An 18,164-nucleotide genomic window follows, 5' to 3' on the forward strand; every position below is an offset into this window, starting at 1 on the left:
GAGAGAGAGAGAGAGAAATTGGATCTTGAGGGCTTTTTCACACAAGAGGAGGTAATTAGCTCTACTTATCTCGTTAATCTTGCCTTTGGTTGTCATTTCTAGTTTGATTCTACTTGTTCTACTTCTTGTTTAGTCCTTAAATACTAGAGTTGCTATAACGTTCGGTAGATTGTGTTTATTAGTTGATTTTGATGGAGTTATGTTGGATTTGTTGGTTGGATGACCTTGGTATGCGATTTACTTGTGATATTGAGTTATTGGAAGTGTTTATGTTCTGTTTACAAGTTTGAAAATGGATCTATATGTTTATGTATGAATCTATGGTTAGCTTAAGTTTTAGAATGCATTAAAACTTTATGTTTTGTAAGGAAGCAAGTCAATAAACAAATATGGCTAATAGTATTCATTTAACAAACAAATTTTTGGTGTTTCCTATTTTAAGTTTTCCTTCGAACCGAGTTAAAAAAATAGTCTATTAAACCTCTTTAGAATAGAATTACATGCTCTAAGAACAGATGTCAGTTTAATAGACTGAATTAAAAGAATTTCCTTCAACTCAGTTTAATGAACTAACTCTATTTGTTAATGTGTTTTGAATGGCATTTTTGTTTTTGTTTTGAATAATGTAACTTTTCACACTCATTTATCACACTTATTTCAAATTGGCTGACGTAGTGGCGTATTTTAAGTGAATTTTTATGTTAGTCACTTTAAAAAAAAAAGTTACCTAAAACATGGCTGATGCTCATTAGCGCAACAGCTTTTGCACTAGCATGCTCGTCCGTTGCTTGTTTGTTAGCGCAACGGCTTTTGATCCTCCACACTAACACAATCGCACAGTTTCTCTCTCTCTCTCTCTTCTTCTTCTTTTTTTTTTTTTTTTTTTTTAAAAAAAAGAACTTATGGAACGACATATTTTGTGAAACAAAGTTACTCTTCAAATCTATTTATCACACATATTTCACACAAGCTAACATAGCGGCGTATTTTAAGTGATTTTTTATTTCAGTCACTTAAAAAAAGAAAAAAGAAGAAAAAGAAAAACAAAGTCACCTAAAACACACCACATCAGCTGGTATGAAATTGATGCGATAAAGTTAAAACAACAACATTAAAACCATGAAGAACATTATATATCTCTAATTTCCTTATCTACTTGGCACCTTACATTATTAATCAGTTTAAATCAATGCATGTTGTAGTACTAGTTCTTCACGTTAACATATGCATTAATATTTAAGGTCAAGTTATATTTCTATTTCAAGATTATTGCTTGAAAAATTTAAGCACATTTTAATTTAGTACTTCTCTTTTAAGGGGCAACCTGATCATCAGGACAGAATATTCTGTTACAAAATCGACAATGCTGTATTTCTTTATTTTCTTGTTCAAATAGTCAACAATGTTGTGTTCTTGTATAGACCAGCTTTAGGATGCTTAATAGGATGTTAGATCTTTGCTAGATTGGATTAGAATGGTTTGAATTAGGCAGAGAAGTCGCTTTTGAATTTAAAAAAAAATAGCATAATTATATAGCCGATCAAAAAAAAAAAAAGGTAATAAATCCTTTTTTGTTTTGTTTATATATATATATATATATATATATATATATATATATATATATATATATATATCCAAGTTTCCAACAGAAAACATGCGGATAATATTTCATATTTGGGTGCACTTTTAATTAAATTAAAGAAGAAGAAATATATTTGAAAATGAAAAATGATGGGAATAATTCCCGAATATTGGCATTAGAATTTACAACACCACCGGGATCCAGGTTCCGTTTTTAGTAATAAACTTGGCCGCGTGCGAAGCTTTTTGTGTGAAATAAAAGAGAAGCAGACGAAGAGAAACTACTTTCAGTTTCAGAGATAAAGAACCTGTGGCATCTAAACAACACGTAATGCAAAGTCCAAGGCATCTGTCTCAGCAATCTGCTTTGATTCGGAGAAAAGAACCAAGAATCCATTGCAAATATCTCATTCAGTAGGCCTATTTATTCACAGCTTTCTCTTCCAAGCTTTACATCTAAGACAGTCCATTCAGAGGTGCGTGAAAGTGAGTTTCACATCATAGCTTGCCAGAAACGGCAACATCTCTTCGAGTTTTGAAGGCCCATTTGCCTAATATTCCGACAGTTTTGAATTTTTTTAAATTTTTAATTTTTTTAATGGATTTAGGAAGACCCATTTGCTTATATGTTCAATTTGTAATACCCCATTTTCTTTACTTTCGCGTTTGATGGTTTTATATAAATTTTTATGTGTCAGGGCACATGGAGATCGATAAGGCAATCAGAGAGAGTGGTGACCGGCGGCTCAAGACCAAGTACGACCACGCCATCTATGTTATTGAGAGAGCTCTGGCCTTGTACTCGTAAGTTCTTTCTTTTTCCCCTTACTTTTTGGGTTTTGTTTCAAATTTTGTAATTTTCATTTTTTTTTTTCAATTTTTTTTTTGTGGTGCAAAGTATTTGTTATTAATTGGTTTGTGGATTTTTAGGCGTCAAGGGTTTGGAGTTTACACTCCATTTGGTTGCTTAGAAAACTGGGAAAAAGGAAAAGAATGTTCACATTTTGAATCTTATACTTCATGTATGCTGATCTGATATTATGAAGAATGCACTAAGGCTTGTATTAGGGTCAGTTCAGTGTAGGTTTAAGTTTCCTCAGGCCCTGAAGAATGAAATTTAATAATTATAAAACGTGTTTTTTTGTCCCTATATTGTCTTAGGGATGAAACAGGCGATCTTGAAACTAATATATCGAATACTGTTATATCTATGAATTTGTTTGCCAGTTGGTTTGCCTTTTGTGCCCACCATTTAATTGAATAGGGTATACTCAATCCATTGTCTCAGATTCACACTTTTCGCGGATTTAGCATGCTTTTTACTGTCAATATTGTAATAGTTTTTCTTACATTGTTCATTTGTATTTAGAAACGTTCTCGTTGCGAAGTGATTTGACCTATAATATTTTTGAAAAATAAAATTAGATATGTGGATTAATTGATGATTTAGTTTTGATTTGCTGAATAGCTATTTATATTTTACTTGTTTGGGACTAATTCAGTGGTGTTTTGTCAAGCTATTAGTCAAGGTTTCAGCTTAATAATTGGAGGACATATTAAAATTTTTAGATACGGATGTGTGGAAGTTTACCTATTAATGGGTATGCTTACTCAATCCAGAGGGTACTTTGGCACATTCTTTTTTTAACTATTGTCTGGATGTTGCTATCTCTTATTCTCTTTTAAGATAATCAGATGTTTTTCATGCATGCGACTACTGTTTTGGGCGTTAATGATACTAAGTTATTTATTATTTCCTTGAGGGCGGGGGGTGGCATTAGGGTACATACCACAAGATTACTAGATTATTGCTGCTTGTCATTCCCTTATGAGGATCTCAGATGTTTTTGCCATATGTCGATAGTGTTTTGGGTGTCAATGAGAAAATTTTGGGGGTGTTAGTGGTGGCCGGGATAGACACGACAAATTCTTGTTGTGTTTTTGGGCGCTAGTTAGATACGACAAATATTACTAGATAATTTCTGTCTTTTATTCTGTTATGAGATTCTTTAGATGTTTTCGCTGTATATCTTTTGGGCATTGATGAGGCTAAGGTTTTTTTCTTGTTGGGGATGAGAGGGGGAGCATTAGGATAAACACGACAAATGTTGCTGACTCGCTGGCTTAATAGAAGAAATTTTGTTTTATATGGAAATTTTCTTGCAGTTTGAGTAACCACTGTAAGGTTTTTGATTTTCTGGTCTCCATTTTTGGAACAGAATCTTCTTAGCTTATCAAATGGGTTAATTTGATGTTAGCATTATTAGGTACTTAATTGAGGGATTAAATGTAATAATTTTTTATGAGATAGTTCTTGTTAATATTGTCTATAGTCATGCTCATCCATTAAATTGATGTTGGTGACGTCAAACTTTTGATTAGTGTACTACAGTGCTTTATATTATTCTTATAATAGGATTTTGAAATTTCAATGGCTCAAATTTTCTAATGCTAACTAGAAAATTCTAATTCCTAACACTTTCATTAGAATCTTGATGCTGTATGATCATGGTTGGTCGGGACTTCTTGGCTGCTGAAGCTCATCCAATGCAAAAGTTTCCTCACACACATTAATTTCCTTTTCAGTCGAAAGGGGGACCATAAGCCTCCTCACCCCAAATCATATTGAAAGTGGGGGGATTGATCCTAGTAATCCTAGGTCTGTGATTGAAAGAAGCGAAGATATCTATTGGTTTGGTACATTTTTCAGCAAGAAAATTCTTCCTAAGTATGGCCTATATTCCCATTTAAAAAAGAATTATACTTCATTGCTTTGTCCAGTCGCCTTCTATACACCCTTGCCCCTCTCTTCACCCATACACTCACGTAAATACATGCGCGTGTTATACTTCATAACCCCACCTAATTCCATCAGTAAAAGGAGCATAGCACTTGCAATGTATTGTTTACATTGCATAAATCTGAACCATACATGTGTGTGGCTTCACATGGGATCCAGGTGGGTCTCATATGTGTCTCACATAGACTCTACATGATTGATGCTTCAGATAGTAAGTGTATGGACAAACAATAGTGGGGACATGATCCACACTGGAGTCATGTCGTATGAATTTATCATTCCGATCTCCTAAGCTTTCTTTTCTTGATGTTGCATAGCTACAATGTATACTTTCTGTACCACTTTCTCTTGTTAGTTTGAAGGAAATGAGAAGGCTAGAGTATTATTCCTGGGGCCCATCATTTCTTTTCCTTACTAAAACTCAAGGAATGATTAGCAAAGAGTTTTCGTATGGTGTATTTGGATTTAATTTTCAAATTTTGCCCGTTTGTGTATTCAATGTGCATCTTTTTTTCTTCTGTTCTTTTTTCTTCTGATGACTTGCAGCTGTTATGATCTTTATCTGTCATTATCCATTGGGAGCATGTAAGTTTGCTGATGTTTGCCACACCTGATATTCTTTTTCTTAACAGCATTGAAGAGGTCGCCTTCAGCTTTAATGGAGGAAAGGACTCAACTGTATGTTTTCATGTGTTTTCCTTTAGTTGATCCATCAGTTACCTTCTGTCCCATTGATAGTGACAATAAAACTGGATGTATAGGTTTTGCTGCACCTACTTAGGGCTGGCTATTTTTTGTATAAACGGGAGCATAGCTGTTCTAACGAGGGTCTAAAAGATTTTCCAATTCGAACAATATATTTTGAGAGCCCCTCTGCTTTCCCTGAAATCAACTCATTTACCCATGATACAGCCTCTATGTAAGAGAAGCTCCTCTTATTTTCTTTTTTTTGTTACCCCCCCCCCCCCCCTCCCTTTTTTCTTGTTTGATTAATAAAGTTTATGTATACTTGAGATGATAATAATTTTTTACCTCTAGGCCCTGTATATGTTGAAGGATCTAACTGCTAAGTGGTTTATTCTTATTTGAGCAGCTATGGTTTACAACTGGACATCATTCGCACTGATTTCAAGTCTGGTTTGGAAGCTTTATTAAAAGCTAAACCAATTAGAGCTATTTTCCTTGGTGTTCGAATTGGTGATCCTACTGCGGTATCTTTCATGCTCTATGTTGACAAGATATGATACATTTTAGCTAATAATTTCCTACTTGCTAGATTATGTTCGATAGTTCTTTGTGATTTCTATCCGAAAGCCGATGTCATTTTTTTATTCTGGGTTAACTGCTGTTGTCCACCCTAATTTAGGAGGGACATTACCATTTATGGTGTCATTGTAATGTCCCTCCTAAATCACAAATTTTTGCATTAACACCCTAATTCGAGATTAATTCACCATGTTCACACCACTGTCCAAATCAATGTCAAAATTAACCGATTAATGGGGTGGATAATACAAATTAAAGTGCACTAATTTGTTAATTTTGGCAGATTAGTGCATTTCACCACTCCACCACTCCACTAATCTGTTAATTTTGACACTAGTTTTGGATGGTAAGGTGAACATTGCAAATCTTGAATAAGTGTCTTTATTGCAAAAAAAAAAAAAAAAAAAAAAAATGTAGTTTATGGGGACATGACAAATAACCCCATAGTTCAGGGTGGATAGCTGCATTTAATCCTTTACTTTTTTTACCTTAATCTCACAGGTAGGCCAAGAACAGTTTTCTCCCAGTTCACCTGGATGGCCATCTTTCATGAGAGTGAATCCTATCTTGGATTGGTCATACAGGTATCTCAATTACTATATGCTGTCTCCCCTAGCTACTCTCTCCTTCTCAAATGTCAAGGGCTGTCTGAGAGCAAACTCTCTTTGGTTGCCTTGGCAGCTCATGAAAAATGGACTAAAAGTTTACATACGTTGATAAAACTGTAATGATCTAAGAAAAAGTGCTAGTCATATCTGTGCTATTATCTCAAAATAACTAGTCAATTTGGAACTTTTCTAAAATCACTTATAAAGCCAGTTTTACCTCGTAAGTTAACAATGTGAGACTTAACACCCATGTGCATCTCTTATATACCACTCACTCTCTATGTGGGCTACTCATTCCCAATATGGGACCAGGGTCTTATACAAACATACATATATGATTGTTTGTGTGTGTACGCGCACGCACAAGTTTGTGTATCTGTTTTAAGTAGTTATTTAGTTCTCTCCATATGGTGATGCTTATGGAGTTTGGAAATTTTAAAAGTACCACTTAAATTCAACTTAGGCTAAATTTGAGGGTTCTAACTGATGTTTCTTTGGCAGAGATGTTTGGGCCTTCATTTTGACTTGCAAGGTCCAGTACTGTACTCTTTATGATCAAGGGTAAGTCTTACTCTTTTACATTTTAAAATATTGGGCTTTTGGTTCAGTTTTTCTTTAGAAGTTGCTTGCTCAACTGTGTTGGTGCAGGCTATACTTCTGACTTTAACTAACTAGTTTGGTCCCTGATGCAAATATAAATGAGACATGCATGTGAATTGATACCAGGGTTATAATTTTTTTATTTAAGCATTTTGATTTGGGTATTTTTTTCTTTGAATTTTTCACAGTTATACTTCAGTCGGCAGCATATATGACACAGTTCCAAATACATTATTGCGCATCCCTGGTTCCTCTAATAATAAAGAAACATTTAGACCTGCATATCTGCTTTCCGATGGAAGATCAGAGAGAGCAGGGAGATCAAAAAAGCTTTCTTCTTCAGTTTGTGGGAGTTTTTCTGCTGGTAGCAATGGTCCAGATAGTGTTGATTTACATAAAAACAGCATGCTCACAGCATCAGCTATTGCTGTGGGGGAGGAGATTCTGTAAGTCCCTTGTTGATATTACATTCTTGTTTCAATGCAAATGGTTTCTGTTCTCTTGATTTCTTTGGTCAGTTATTCTCTCTACTCGTAAGCACTCCAGGCTTTTGGATGGCCTCTCAAAAGATATGTTATTTTGTTCAACTGTTGAACTTCTATTGTAAATTACATTTTTTTTTTTTAATTTTTTTTTAATTTTTTTTTTATTTTTATAATTTGATATTTAGCTATGATTCATGAATCATCGCATTATGTTATGGGTTGTAAGTTAATCCTTCACCAACCATTTTAAAATTATCTTGACATCATCATGGAAATTGCTAAGCACTAGAAGTTAGCTGTTTTGTGTAATGGATTTATGTTGCTTTATGTCAACAAAGGAATTTTCGCATTTCACTCAAGAAACAAGGACACAGACACATGCATCAGTGCAACATAGTTTAAGACGTTTGGTGTGGCATTCTGATAGAAGGAAAGAACGTTTGTAATGCAAAATGTTTGAACTTTATCAAATGTTAGTGTGTGGAATAACCCTGGTAGTTTCTATTTGTCTTTCCTATTTACTGTTACTCCTGAAGTTTCTAGTATTCTTTTATCTGTTGCATAGCTCAGGTTTGGTACCATTGAGGATCAGTTAGGACCTTCGTTGTGTCGAAAGCTTCATTCAATTGGCTGGTCTGTATCACAAACGACTGTTGTTCGGAATGATGTAAGTTACTATTTGCTGAAATCATCTTGGTAAACATAGTTGGCCTATGTACTTTCTTTTACCACATACCTGTTTGCATATCAAATGTGCAGGGTGGAACCCTTGATAATAGTGATAGAGATATGCACATGAATAATAAGCATTGTGTTCTTCATTGAATGATGAATGTGGAGTTACGTATAGATTTCTAAATGTTGCATTTGTTTCTCATTTTTAATACAGTTTCATTTTCTGTGACATTCTTCTTGTACCAGGTAGATTCTGTGGCTGACGAAGTTGAACGACAAAAATCAACTAAAGATATGGTAACCTGTTGCAAACTGTTAGAGAGTTCTTTTAGTGGTTTAGTGAAATGACATAAAATGAATGACAGTTTTTTCTTCCTAAGTTCTTATTCTTCAATGGGTATGCTCTTGATATGGCCATACAGGTTTTTATATATGGTGGGGTAGGCCCATTGCATTCAGATGTTACGTTATCAGGTGTTGCAAAGGCTTTTGGGGTTCGCCTGGTGGGTTGTTTAATTTCAAGTGAACTTTTTTCAATCCTAAGTTATTAATATCTTATAAGATGTGTCAGTTTCTTCTTCTTCTTCTTTTCTTTTTTCTTTATTTTCTTTCTCCTTTTTGTGTCGGTTCCTATTCTAGTTCCTGTTCCATTCACTAGTGATTGTTTTTGAGCATATCACGAGATGTCATGGTTTCTGCAGGCTTTACAGTTTATTTGTTGCACTAACTCCATCTATGTTGGTTATTTATCTACAATTTAGGCTCCTGATGAGGAATTTGAAGAATATCTTCGGCATCTTTTAGGTGATCAATGCACTGGTGACAAGAATGAGGTATTTGATTTCAAGAGTTAATTACTTTTGGGTTTTGTCATAAGTTGAGAGCGTCACATATTTTGTTTGGGGTATAAATAGGGTGACTTGATGATTATATGTTTGTCGAAAAGAAAGGAAAAAAAGGAAATTATGTGGGAATTGATGTGAAAGGATGACATAATTACATGAATGCATTGGGTGTAATGGCTTGGGCGCTATATTTATCAGTGTGGCTGTCCTGATGAATGGCTATTTTAATGCCATTTGATCCCGGAAACACCACATACATTTTTTACTTATCTTAGGAAAAACTACTCATCAAAATAATTACATGAATGCATTGTTATTAAATCGAGTGGTATTCTCATATTTGTATAATTTCCTGATAAATTGCTACTGGGGAACTTTCGCCATTAAGTGGGAAAATTAAACCAATGGCGCTGACATGCTATATTTATCTATATACATGAACTTATTACCACATTGCATAAAATGTTAAGACGTAAATTCTGGTGCTAGAGTATTTGATGTAGAATTTGAGCTCATCCTTGCATATTTCTTTTCAGATGGCTCTGTTGCCTGAAGGTATCACTGAATTGTTGCATCATGAGATGCTGGATGTGCCCTTGGTATGTTTCTATAAGTTCTCATAGTTGTTCTTGATATGTAACGTCAGCTAGAACTTCACCATATTGAAGCATCAACAAATGAGAAATGAACTTATCGAGTGTTAGTTTGAGCTAATTAGTATCAGATGATTGTTTATTTGTAGATAAAGTGTCAAAATGTGATCATTCTTACTGCAACAAATGTTATGGAGCTGGACAAGCAGTGGGAGTGTTTGATTGAATTAACAAGGTCTAGTGGCCTGCTAGTATTAATGGAGCCATACATATCGAAGTGCCTGACAACACAGCTTTCAGATGTATGTGTTAAAAGTCATTTTTTTTTTTTTTAATTTTTTTTTTTCTGTTGTTTATAATTTAACATTTTAACTATTGATTGTGGTAGCCGTTGCAAGTGTTGCTAGAGTTCAAGATTTTTCTGTTTTTGTTCGTACTTCTGACCTGAACTTTCCTGTTCTTAATTATATGTTCAGTACATATAGGGCAGCCTTTTTCTTTTTCCTTTTTTCTATTTTTTTCCTCAGTTCTGTTTCTGTTGATTAGCTGTTCATCAAGTATGGATATGTTTTGATTTCTTTCTTACTTCTGGTTTTTGCTGTAGGCAGCCGTCTGGCTGCAGATGCACTAGGCAAGTTACATCTAAAACATTGTATCCTATTAAATGGGACAGAATAATAGGTACTTACAGACTGAAAATCTCTTTCACTGTGAATCACATTTTAGTTATGTTAAGCTGAATACGGTTGGCCTATTTGACAATACCACTGGCCATCGTTGGCTAACCATTAGTGTCTGGGTAGGTGATGGTCTTTAAAATTGGGGAAGAAAGTTGAGAAGAAAAATGGGGATGAATATGCAGATACAGTGGAGAAGTTATACAAGTATGTGTTTGAATTGGGGAAGAAAAAAATTCACCCACTCTTTCACTACCACGTATTGTCAAATTTTCTTTTGACTTTTGGAAGGAAAACAAATTGTTTGAGCTATTTCATTTCTACTGTTTTGGTGGTATCATCTCATTGTTATCTTTCTTTGATAAAATTCAGCTAGAAACTGCTCAACCTCTATCAAAAATTTGTCTTCAGTTCCCAGACCTACACATTGGTAAGAGTCTTTTTACCCAGTGTGGGTTTTCTGGAGTATATGATCATCTTCTTTATCTCATTCTAATTGTGATTCCCTCTGCAAAATCAAGGGTGTTATCGCAAATCTAGATATGGACCTCTGGTAATTAGTTTCAAAGGCGAGGTATGATGATACTTAACAAGGATTTTTCAAGCTTTGCCATTAAAGTTTGACAAGAAGTTATTTCAATAATATCTAAGCTTTCAAAAATTCGGTTGCAGGACCGAGCACGGATTGAATCAGCCGTAGAAGCATTGAGCAAGAAGTTCCATCCAGGGGCTTTCTCTGAAATGAACTAAGTTGATCATTGCACCTGTCTTGGAGGTATTGCCTCCCAAGCTTTAGCATTTAGGAACCTAGGGAGCTTACTTGATGAGAAGATCCTTGGAATAAGAACTGGAAGGGAAATGAGAAGGGCAAGAAGTAAAATTTACAAAAATATAAATGTTGTGTAACTGGGCAATGCCCTTGTAATTCAAGAAGAAAATGTTCAGAGGTGTCATATGGACAAGCTACTAGCTATGGACCAAGTAGGAAGGAATCTCACAACTCTAGTTTCTTTTTACAATTGCAATGCTCATTTCTTTAATTATCTGCAATGTATTTCTTGATATGTAGGAGTACTTGCAGGTCATGTTTTGTATTTTGTTAGCAAACACATGATCATCATGTCATCAATAATACATCTAAGCAGCCTATCAACTACACACAACAGTGTAAATATGTATTAACCCACTAATATACATACTTACATTTAATAAAAATAGGTTTTATAAATATAAGTATGTGTATTAGTTATTTCCTACTAAGTACTAACTAGTTACTTAATATACTAACTATAGTTAATATACTATTAACTAGTTATAACATATTTAACTGTGTAACTATATGCTAATAATTAATGTATTAGTGCATATTAAGGTATTATTAGCTAGTTAGTCAATATACTAACATATGGCATAGTTAATGAGTTAATTAACTATATATAGTTATGGGATAATTGCACCACTGGCACTGGAGATGGCCTAAATTACGAATCACTCCATGTGGAACAAAAATTCATGAAGGGTCCTTGTGGTAAACTATAATTACGAATCACTCCCTAAACTTGTTTTTTGTCCACCAAATTAATAGAATCCGTTAGTTTGCCACGTCATATAAATAGTGAGACAACTTCTAAATATCATTTGTATTTTAATCTACTAACAGACTTTTTTTACTTGATGGACGGAAAACGGGTTTAGGAAGTGATTTGTAATTATAGTACCATAGGAAGTGATTCATAATTTAGGCCAACCCCAGAGACTAGTGGTACAATTATTCCTATAGTTATAGGCTTATACTATAATTAATTAACTATAACTATATACTTGTCCTGTAGTTAATTAGTTATCTATAATATTATTAGACTTACTATTTACTCACATTATACATATATTATAGCATGTACTATTTAATTATATATAATAGGGTTAAAGACATTTTTGGTACTTATGGTTTGAAAACTTAATTTTTTGGTACCTCAGTTTCGATTCCCATTGCAGATGGTACCTGGATTTTGGGAAAAGACGAATATGATACTTTTGTCCAAAATTTAACGAATTGCTACGTGTCTACTTTCAGGTGTTGATATTTGACACAATGTGTAAAAAAAAAAAAAATAATTAAAAAAAAAAGAAAATAAAAATCTTTAAAAATTAATAAAATATTAAAAATAATTAAACTTAAAGAAAATATTAAAAACTTTTTTTTAAAAAAAAATTAAATAAAAAAAAAGGAGAGGCTGAGCCACCCATTTGGGCAAAATGGGGTGGCCAAAGAGAAGAAAAAAAAAATTAAAAAAAAAAAAAAATTGTGAGGGATTTGGCCCTTGAGGGTGGCCGAACCACCCCATGACCAAAGAGAAAAAAGAAGAAAAATGAAAATAAAAATAAAAATAGAGGGTTTGGCGTTGGGGGTGGCCAAACCACTCTTATGGCCCATGGGGGTGGTTCGGCCACCCCCAATTGCCAAAGAGAAAGAAAAAAAAAAATGTGAAGGTTTTAACCCTTGGGGGTGGCCGAGGTCAGATTAGCCAAGGGGGTGGCTCTTTTTTTTTTTTTTTTTTCAATTTTTTTAAAAAAGTTTTTAATAGTTGTTCTTTTATTTTTAAGTTTTTTTTTTTTTTTTAAATTTTTTATTAATTTTTAAAGATTTTTGTTTTTTAATTTGTTTTTTCCATTGTGCCATGTGTCAATACCTGAGAGTAGACATGTGACAATCTGTTAAATTTTGGACAAAAAAATGGACGAAGGTACCATATCTGTCTTTTTCCAAAACCCAGGTACCATATGCGATGCGAATTGAAACTGAAGTATTAAAAAATAAAGTTTTCAAACTACAGGTACCAAAAATGTTTTTAACCCTATATAATAACATATTACTCATAGACTATAGTTATAACTTATATATATAATAACTTATGGTCATCTATAGAAGTATAGTTATATACTATATTATATAACGTTATATAGGATATTACTTATATTAACATATATGTAAACTTAAGCAACCTATATATATATATATATATATGTAACATATGGTTACTAGTGCCATACATATGATATATTATAATAACTATTGGATAATATGTGTACTACTAAGCCTACTCTACTAGTAGTAACCATATGTTAGTATATATTTGTTGCATAATATGTATTGTTGTGCAAATTTATTTAACTCGCAAGTGCACGAATCATTTGCAATATAGTGTTATGCAAGTGCGAGGTCGATCCCACAGGGAATTGCGTTGCGATGCTAATGTCTAGCAGCTTAGTTGCCCATGCTTTCTTGACTTGCTGGAGAGTTGGTGCTTGATTTCCAATAGATTCACGTGATTTCAAGGGAGCAAAATAGAGCAAGCCGTGCCGTAGGTTATGGAAAAAAAGAAAATGTTGTGCCATTTCCTCAAGACATCTCACATGATGCCAAATCTTCATTTATTAGCTTGCTGGAAATTGTCTCTAAAGATTGTGGTCTTCTTGGTCACTTTAAAGTCAAGATGGTCTAGCTCACCTTTTGTCTTATATATATATATATATATATATATATACACTTCTCCACTTCTTTTAATTAAAATACCATCATTTTATCTCCAAGTCTTGCAAAACACTAATACACAAAAATTAACCAAAAATATCATAAAATAACAAAGATAAATGTTTAACTAATATAAATTAAGGAGTTCAAATATACATTTTTTGGCACTCATCAAATACACCCAAACTTTCATTTTGTTAGTCCCTTAGCAAAAACAAAATGAAAAACAAAATCAAGGCATGAAACATAAATCTTCTTTCGTGGGAGAAACGATTGCATTTAGCGTATGCAACAAGCATTTTAAACCCCTAGGACTCCCTAGTGGACGAGTGAAGTCTCGTGAGGGTTTGCCAGAGATGATACCCACAAACATTGAAATACTATGTTGTCAATAAGAAAGAATTTTTACGCAAACTATGGTTCATACGTCATTAGCATGCTTAAAAAGACAAAACCTCATCATCAACATTAACAGGGGGTCCAACATCAAATCACTCATAAATTGACAATTAACACCTCACATTTTCTCAAAAGTGTAGAGTGAAATTAACATCCAACTATGAGGTTTCATTTTAATCTCAAGATAAGTACCTAAAAAATCATTAGAATCTCTATCAAATGAAACAACCAAGGCAAGATATGCACATTATTTTTTGTTTTGTTTTGTTTTGTTTTGTTTTTGTGTGTGTAGGCTGTGCAATGCTCGGCTCCCTTAAACTTTTTAATTGATATATGTAACGAGTGTTGGACCAATAACTCTCAAATCAGATGGTCTCAGGGCACTAGATGTAGAAGCATCCCTAAGGGCTTAATTACTCAAGTAAAAAAGGCTACAAAATCAAACTAGCCATACAAACATTCAAATTGAAATTCTCCCTTTTGACGCGAACACTCAATGCTTAGTGAGGCAAGAGGTCCGGTTACTCAGTGAAAAATTCAAAATGATTTTATTCTAGATATATATAATTTTTTTTTTTAAAATATATAAATATCTTGCAAGCCAAGGTTATTTATCAATAGATCATCCAACAATTCTCAAAATACACAATTAAGCACAAATTCATATCTCACAGATTACGTGCTAATGTGCTCGTGATAATTCGACTCAAACAAGTGAAGTCTCTCTAGCCCAAAAATAAGTCAAAAGACTCAGATTCATAATAACATGATGTGTTTAAAACTTTAAGCAAGCCAATGAAACACAAACCATAGTTACGGTTTAACTCAAACTTGACAACGACAATTTTTTTTTTTTTAACATTTTAAGAACAAAAAGACAACTAAAAATAACCAAACAAACAGAAAAAATAAATAAATAAACAAACAAACAAACAGACAAAGTGTTTTTCTATACCCCCAAACTTGAATTACACATTGTCCTCAATGTGTAGTGTAGAAATATATTACCAGAAGTAAGGAAATATCAAGGTGTGAAAAAGGTTAAGGCGTCCCCCAAACTTAAACACCAAAACTTAAACACCTGTCAACAAAAATTAACAGCAATATTTTCTCACAAGAAACACACATCAAAAGGTTAATTGCTGTCATAAATAAAAGTAAATGATAAGAAATCAAATAAAAAATGAAAGAAATCAAATGTACAAAAAGTAAAAGGGAAAATAAAATTTACAGCGCCTTCCACGATCATGTGGATGTCCAACCAATCCCTTCCACCATTTCTTTTTTATAATTTGATATCCCTATGGTAGAATGGGTCGCCTTCTTAGGTAGCCAACTTGCTTGCTTCGAAGGATCTTCGTAGGACGATGGTTCCTAGATTTGTGACCTTGTGTGCATGGATCCTTGACAGTTTTGGCACAAGATGGCTCTTTGGGACATTTAAGAATTGAAATTTGGGGCTCATGAAATGTCTCGAGAGGGATGGTGATGAAGGAATGAGCTTCAGTACTCATTTCCTTGTCGTTGGACAAATTTGGCTTTGACAGGGGCGCTGTGTGCTCCAGGTGCTCAACAGACTCTAAGTGCTCTTCTTTCTCTTCGTCCTCAGCTGCTGAAGATGTGGGGGATGATATCTCAGTGGTTTTCCCATTCTCAGGTCGTATCTCAAGAGTGGAAGCCAATAGCGCCTCATCTTGCTCAGGTACCAAGTCAAGGTCACATTCGAATTGAGCATAGCTCTCTTCAAAAGAATCTTCCAGACTTGGCTCCTCAAAAACTACCATATTCCCAAGTATGGTGGTGGCTTGGACATGCTCATAATGAGGATTGCTAGAGTCATCCTCATCAATCATGTAGTGCCCTGTAGCCATCAGCAGACTTTAAAACTCTTCTTCCTCTATTCTGGTGACTTTAGCAACCAGATATTCAAATTGTCCTTCTATCCTGGCAATTGCCTGAGTGTTTTCCATAACAGCATTCTTCATGTCACTAATAGCTTGGCCTGTGAGCTCCATGAAGACCTTGAGAGTGTCTTCCAAAGTGAACCGTAAAGAAGAAGCTAGATAATTGTAGGATGAAGAATGGGAAGATTGGTTATTGAACTGCAGATATTCAGGATGGTGCAGTTCCTGAAATTGGGGAGCACAATTTCCCATGGCTTGAGCTTGCCACAAGAAATCAGAATGGTTGCTCCAGTCCGAATTGTAAAAATTTGAATTTGAATCAAACCCTGGGCTGGAGAAATTGATGTTTATTTGCTCACAAGTAAGATTGCAAAATTACCCCAAGATAGACAATTACTAGCACTATGATAAGGATCGGAGCAATATGAACATGGTTCATGTGGGTTGAAACTGTAAGGGTAGTTGGTTGGAGCAGGTGTCCAACCACTAGGTGAAGCATGTTGTGCAGAAAAATTACTATAATTATCAAAATGAAAATTCATACTTCACTCGCACCCTATAGCATGCAATTATCCCACCAAAGAAATGAACCAAGTTTTTTTTTTGTTTTTTCAAGAAGATAAAGTAAACAAAAATAAAATCAAAAATGAGAACTAACACAAAAACATTAAACAAAACAAAAATACCAAAAAAAAAAAGGACCAAAAATAAATGAGACAAGCCTAGACATCACACCTAGTTTTCCTAAGCAACAGACTTTAGGTCATTCCTTCAAGCGCTAGTTTTTTTTATTTTTTTTTGGGTTAAGAACATAAACATTGAGAGACGATCTTAAAAAGAAAATCGTGAAAGAACAACATGGCAAGAGAACTCACTCTCTCTGTAAAAAAAAATCTAGCTAATCCTCTTCATTGCGCCGATTCCATATATATATATATATATATATATATATATATTTAATGAAAAATCAGAACTAAAAATTGTTGAAATACGTACTAAACAAAACTGTTGGAAATTGATGCTAGTTTCCTAAGCATCAGACTTGTTCCTTCCAGCGCCAGTTTTTATTTTTGTTAAGAAAATAAAAGAGACAATCTTAACAAAAACATAAAAGAATGTAAACGAGAATGGATGCCTTTCCGTCGTTTTTTTTTTCATTTTTTTTTTTTGGAAGAACACGAAAGGCAAAACAAATAAAACTAAAACAAAAATCTACCTAAACTAGTAGAAAAATAAAATCAATTCAAACAAAAATCAATTTTCACAAACAAAACAATTCCCCAGCAACGGCGCCAAAAACTTGTGCAAATTTATTTAACTCGCAAGTGCACGAATCGTTTGCAATATAATGTTATGCAAGTGCAAAGTCAATCCCACAGGGAATTGCGTTGCGATGCTGATATCCAGCAGTTTGGTTGCCCATGCTTTCTTGACTTGCTGGAGAGTTGTTGCTTGATTTCCAAGAGATCCACGTGATTTCAAGGGAGCAAAACATAGCAAGCCGTGCTGCAGGTCATGGAAAGAAGGGAAAAAGAAAAGGTTGTGCCATTTCCTCAAGACATCTCACGTGATGCCAAATCTTCATTTATTAGCTTGCTGGAAATTGTCTCTAAAGATTGTGGTCTTCTTGGTCACTTTAAAGTCAAGATGGTCCAGCTCACCTTTTGTCTTATATATTGTTAAAGACATATCTACCCCTCAGCTAGATATGTCTTCTCAAGATAAAGTTCCTAATTCTATGCGCTCTCAAGATGAAGATAAAATCTAGATTATAGGAACTAGTGATAAGATAATATTTTGAATTCAAATACTCAGATTAGATTGTAGTGTTTCATTCCTATCAGAATTGTAGTCTCCTAAACTCATGTAACTATGTTCTAGTTTCTCTATATATACAAACAGCCTCTACCAACATTTGGTAAGGCAGCACAAACACAAATCCTTATATTTTATATGGTATCAGAGCCACAACAGTGACTCACGTCCTCTCTTTTTTTTTTTCCTTCCCAAGTTTCGGTCATGTCTGCCTCTAACCCACCTCCACAATCCCCTTCGTTGGTGACCTTCACCAATTTTAATCCTATCAAACTCACCATTGATAACTATCCGGTCTGGCTGCCTCAGATCGTTCCACACCTCAAAGGCGGCAACATATTTGGTTATGTTGATGGTTCCACACCCTGCCCTCCTCCCACTGTG

The 18,164-nt window shown here is 34.2% G+C and overlaps 1 protein-coding gene and 1 non-coding gene across 3 annotated transcripts; both read left to right on the forward strand.

Annotated features, from left to right (window-relative positions):
- Positions 1-1,754: 1,754 nt before the first annotated feature.
- On the forward strand, positions 1,755-11,192 carry LOC133874336 (uncharacterized). Of its 2 annotated transcripts, none has more exons than XM_062312233.1 (17): positions 1,755-2,067; positions 2,280-2,385; positions 5,014-5,059; positions 5,143-5,300; positions 5,475-5,592; positions 6,149-6,231; positions 6,757-6,816; positions 7,044-7,301; positions 7,911-8,007; positions 8,262-8,312; positions 8,438-8,518; positions 8,777-8,848; positions 9,397-9,459; positions 9,603-9,755; positions 10,503-10,560; positions 10,652-10,704; positions 10,803-11,192. In XM_062312233.1, exons 2-17 carry the CDS (start codon positions 2,285-2,287, stop codon positions 10,878-10,880), a joined length of 1,530 nt encoding a protein of 509 aa, XP_062168217.1. In that variant the 5' UTR covers positions 1,755-2,067; positions 2,280-2,284; the 3' UTR covers positions 10,881-11,192. The 2 variants fall into 2 exon arrangements, with proteins under 2 accessions (XP_062168217.1, XP_062168216.1); XM_062312232.1 differs by having other exon boundaries at positions 1,755-2,057.
- Positions 9,016-9,121, forward strand: LOC133874427 (small nucleolar RNA snoR80). The gene has a single exon (XR_009901287.1). It is a non-coding gene; the product is annotated as a small nucleolar RNA snoR80 (small nucleolar RNA).
- Positions 11,193-18,164: the final 6,972 nt, after the last annotated feature.

The sequence above is a fragment of the Alnus glutinosa genome, chromosome 7, assembly GCF_958979055.1.
Source record: "Alnus glutinosa chromosome 7, dhAlnGlut1.1, whole genome shotgun sequence".
NCBI lineage: Eukaryota > Viridiplantae > Streptophyta > Magnoliopsida > Fagales > Betulaceae > Alnus > Alnus glutinosa.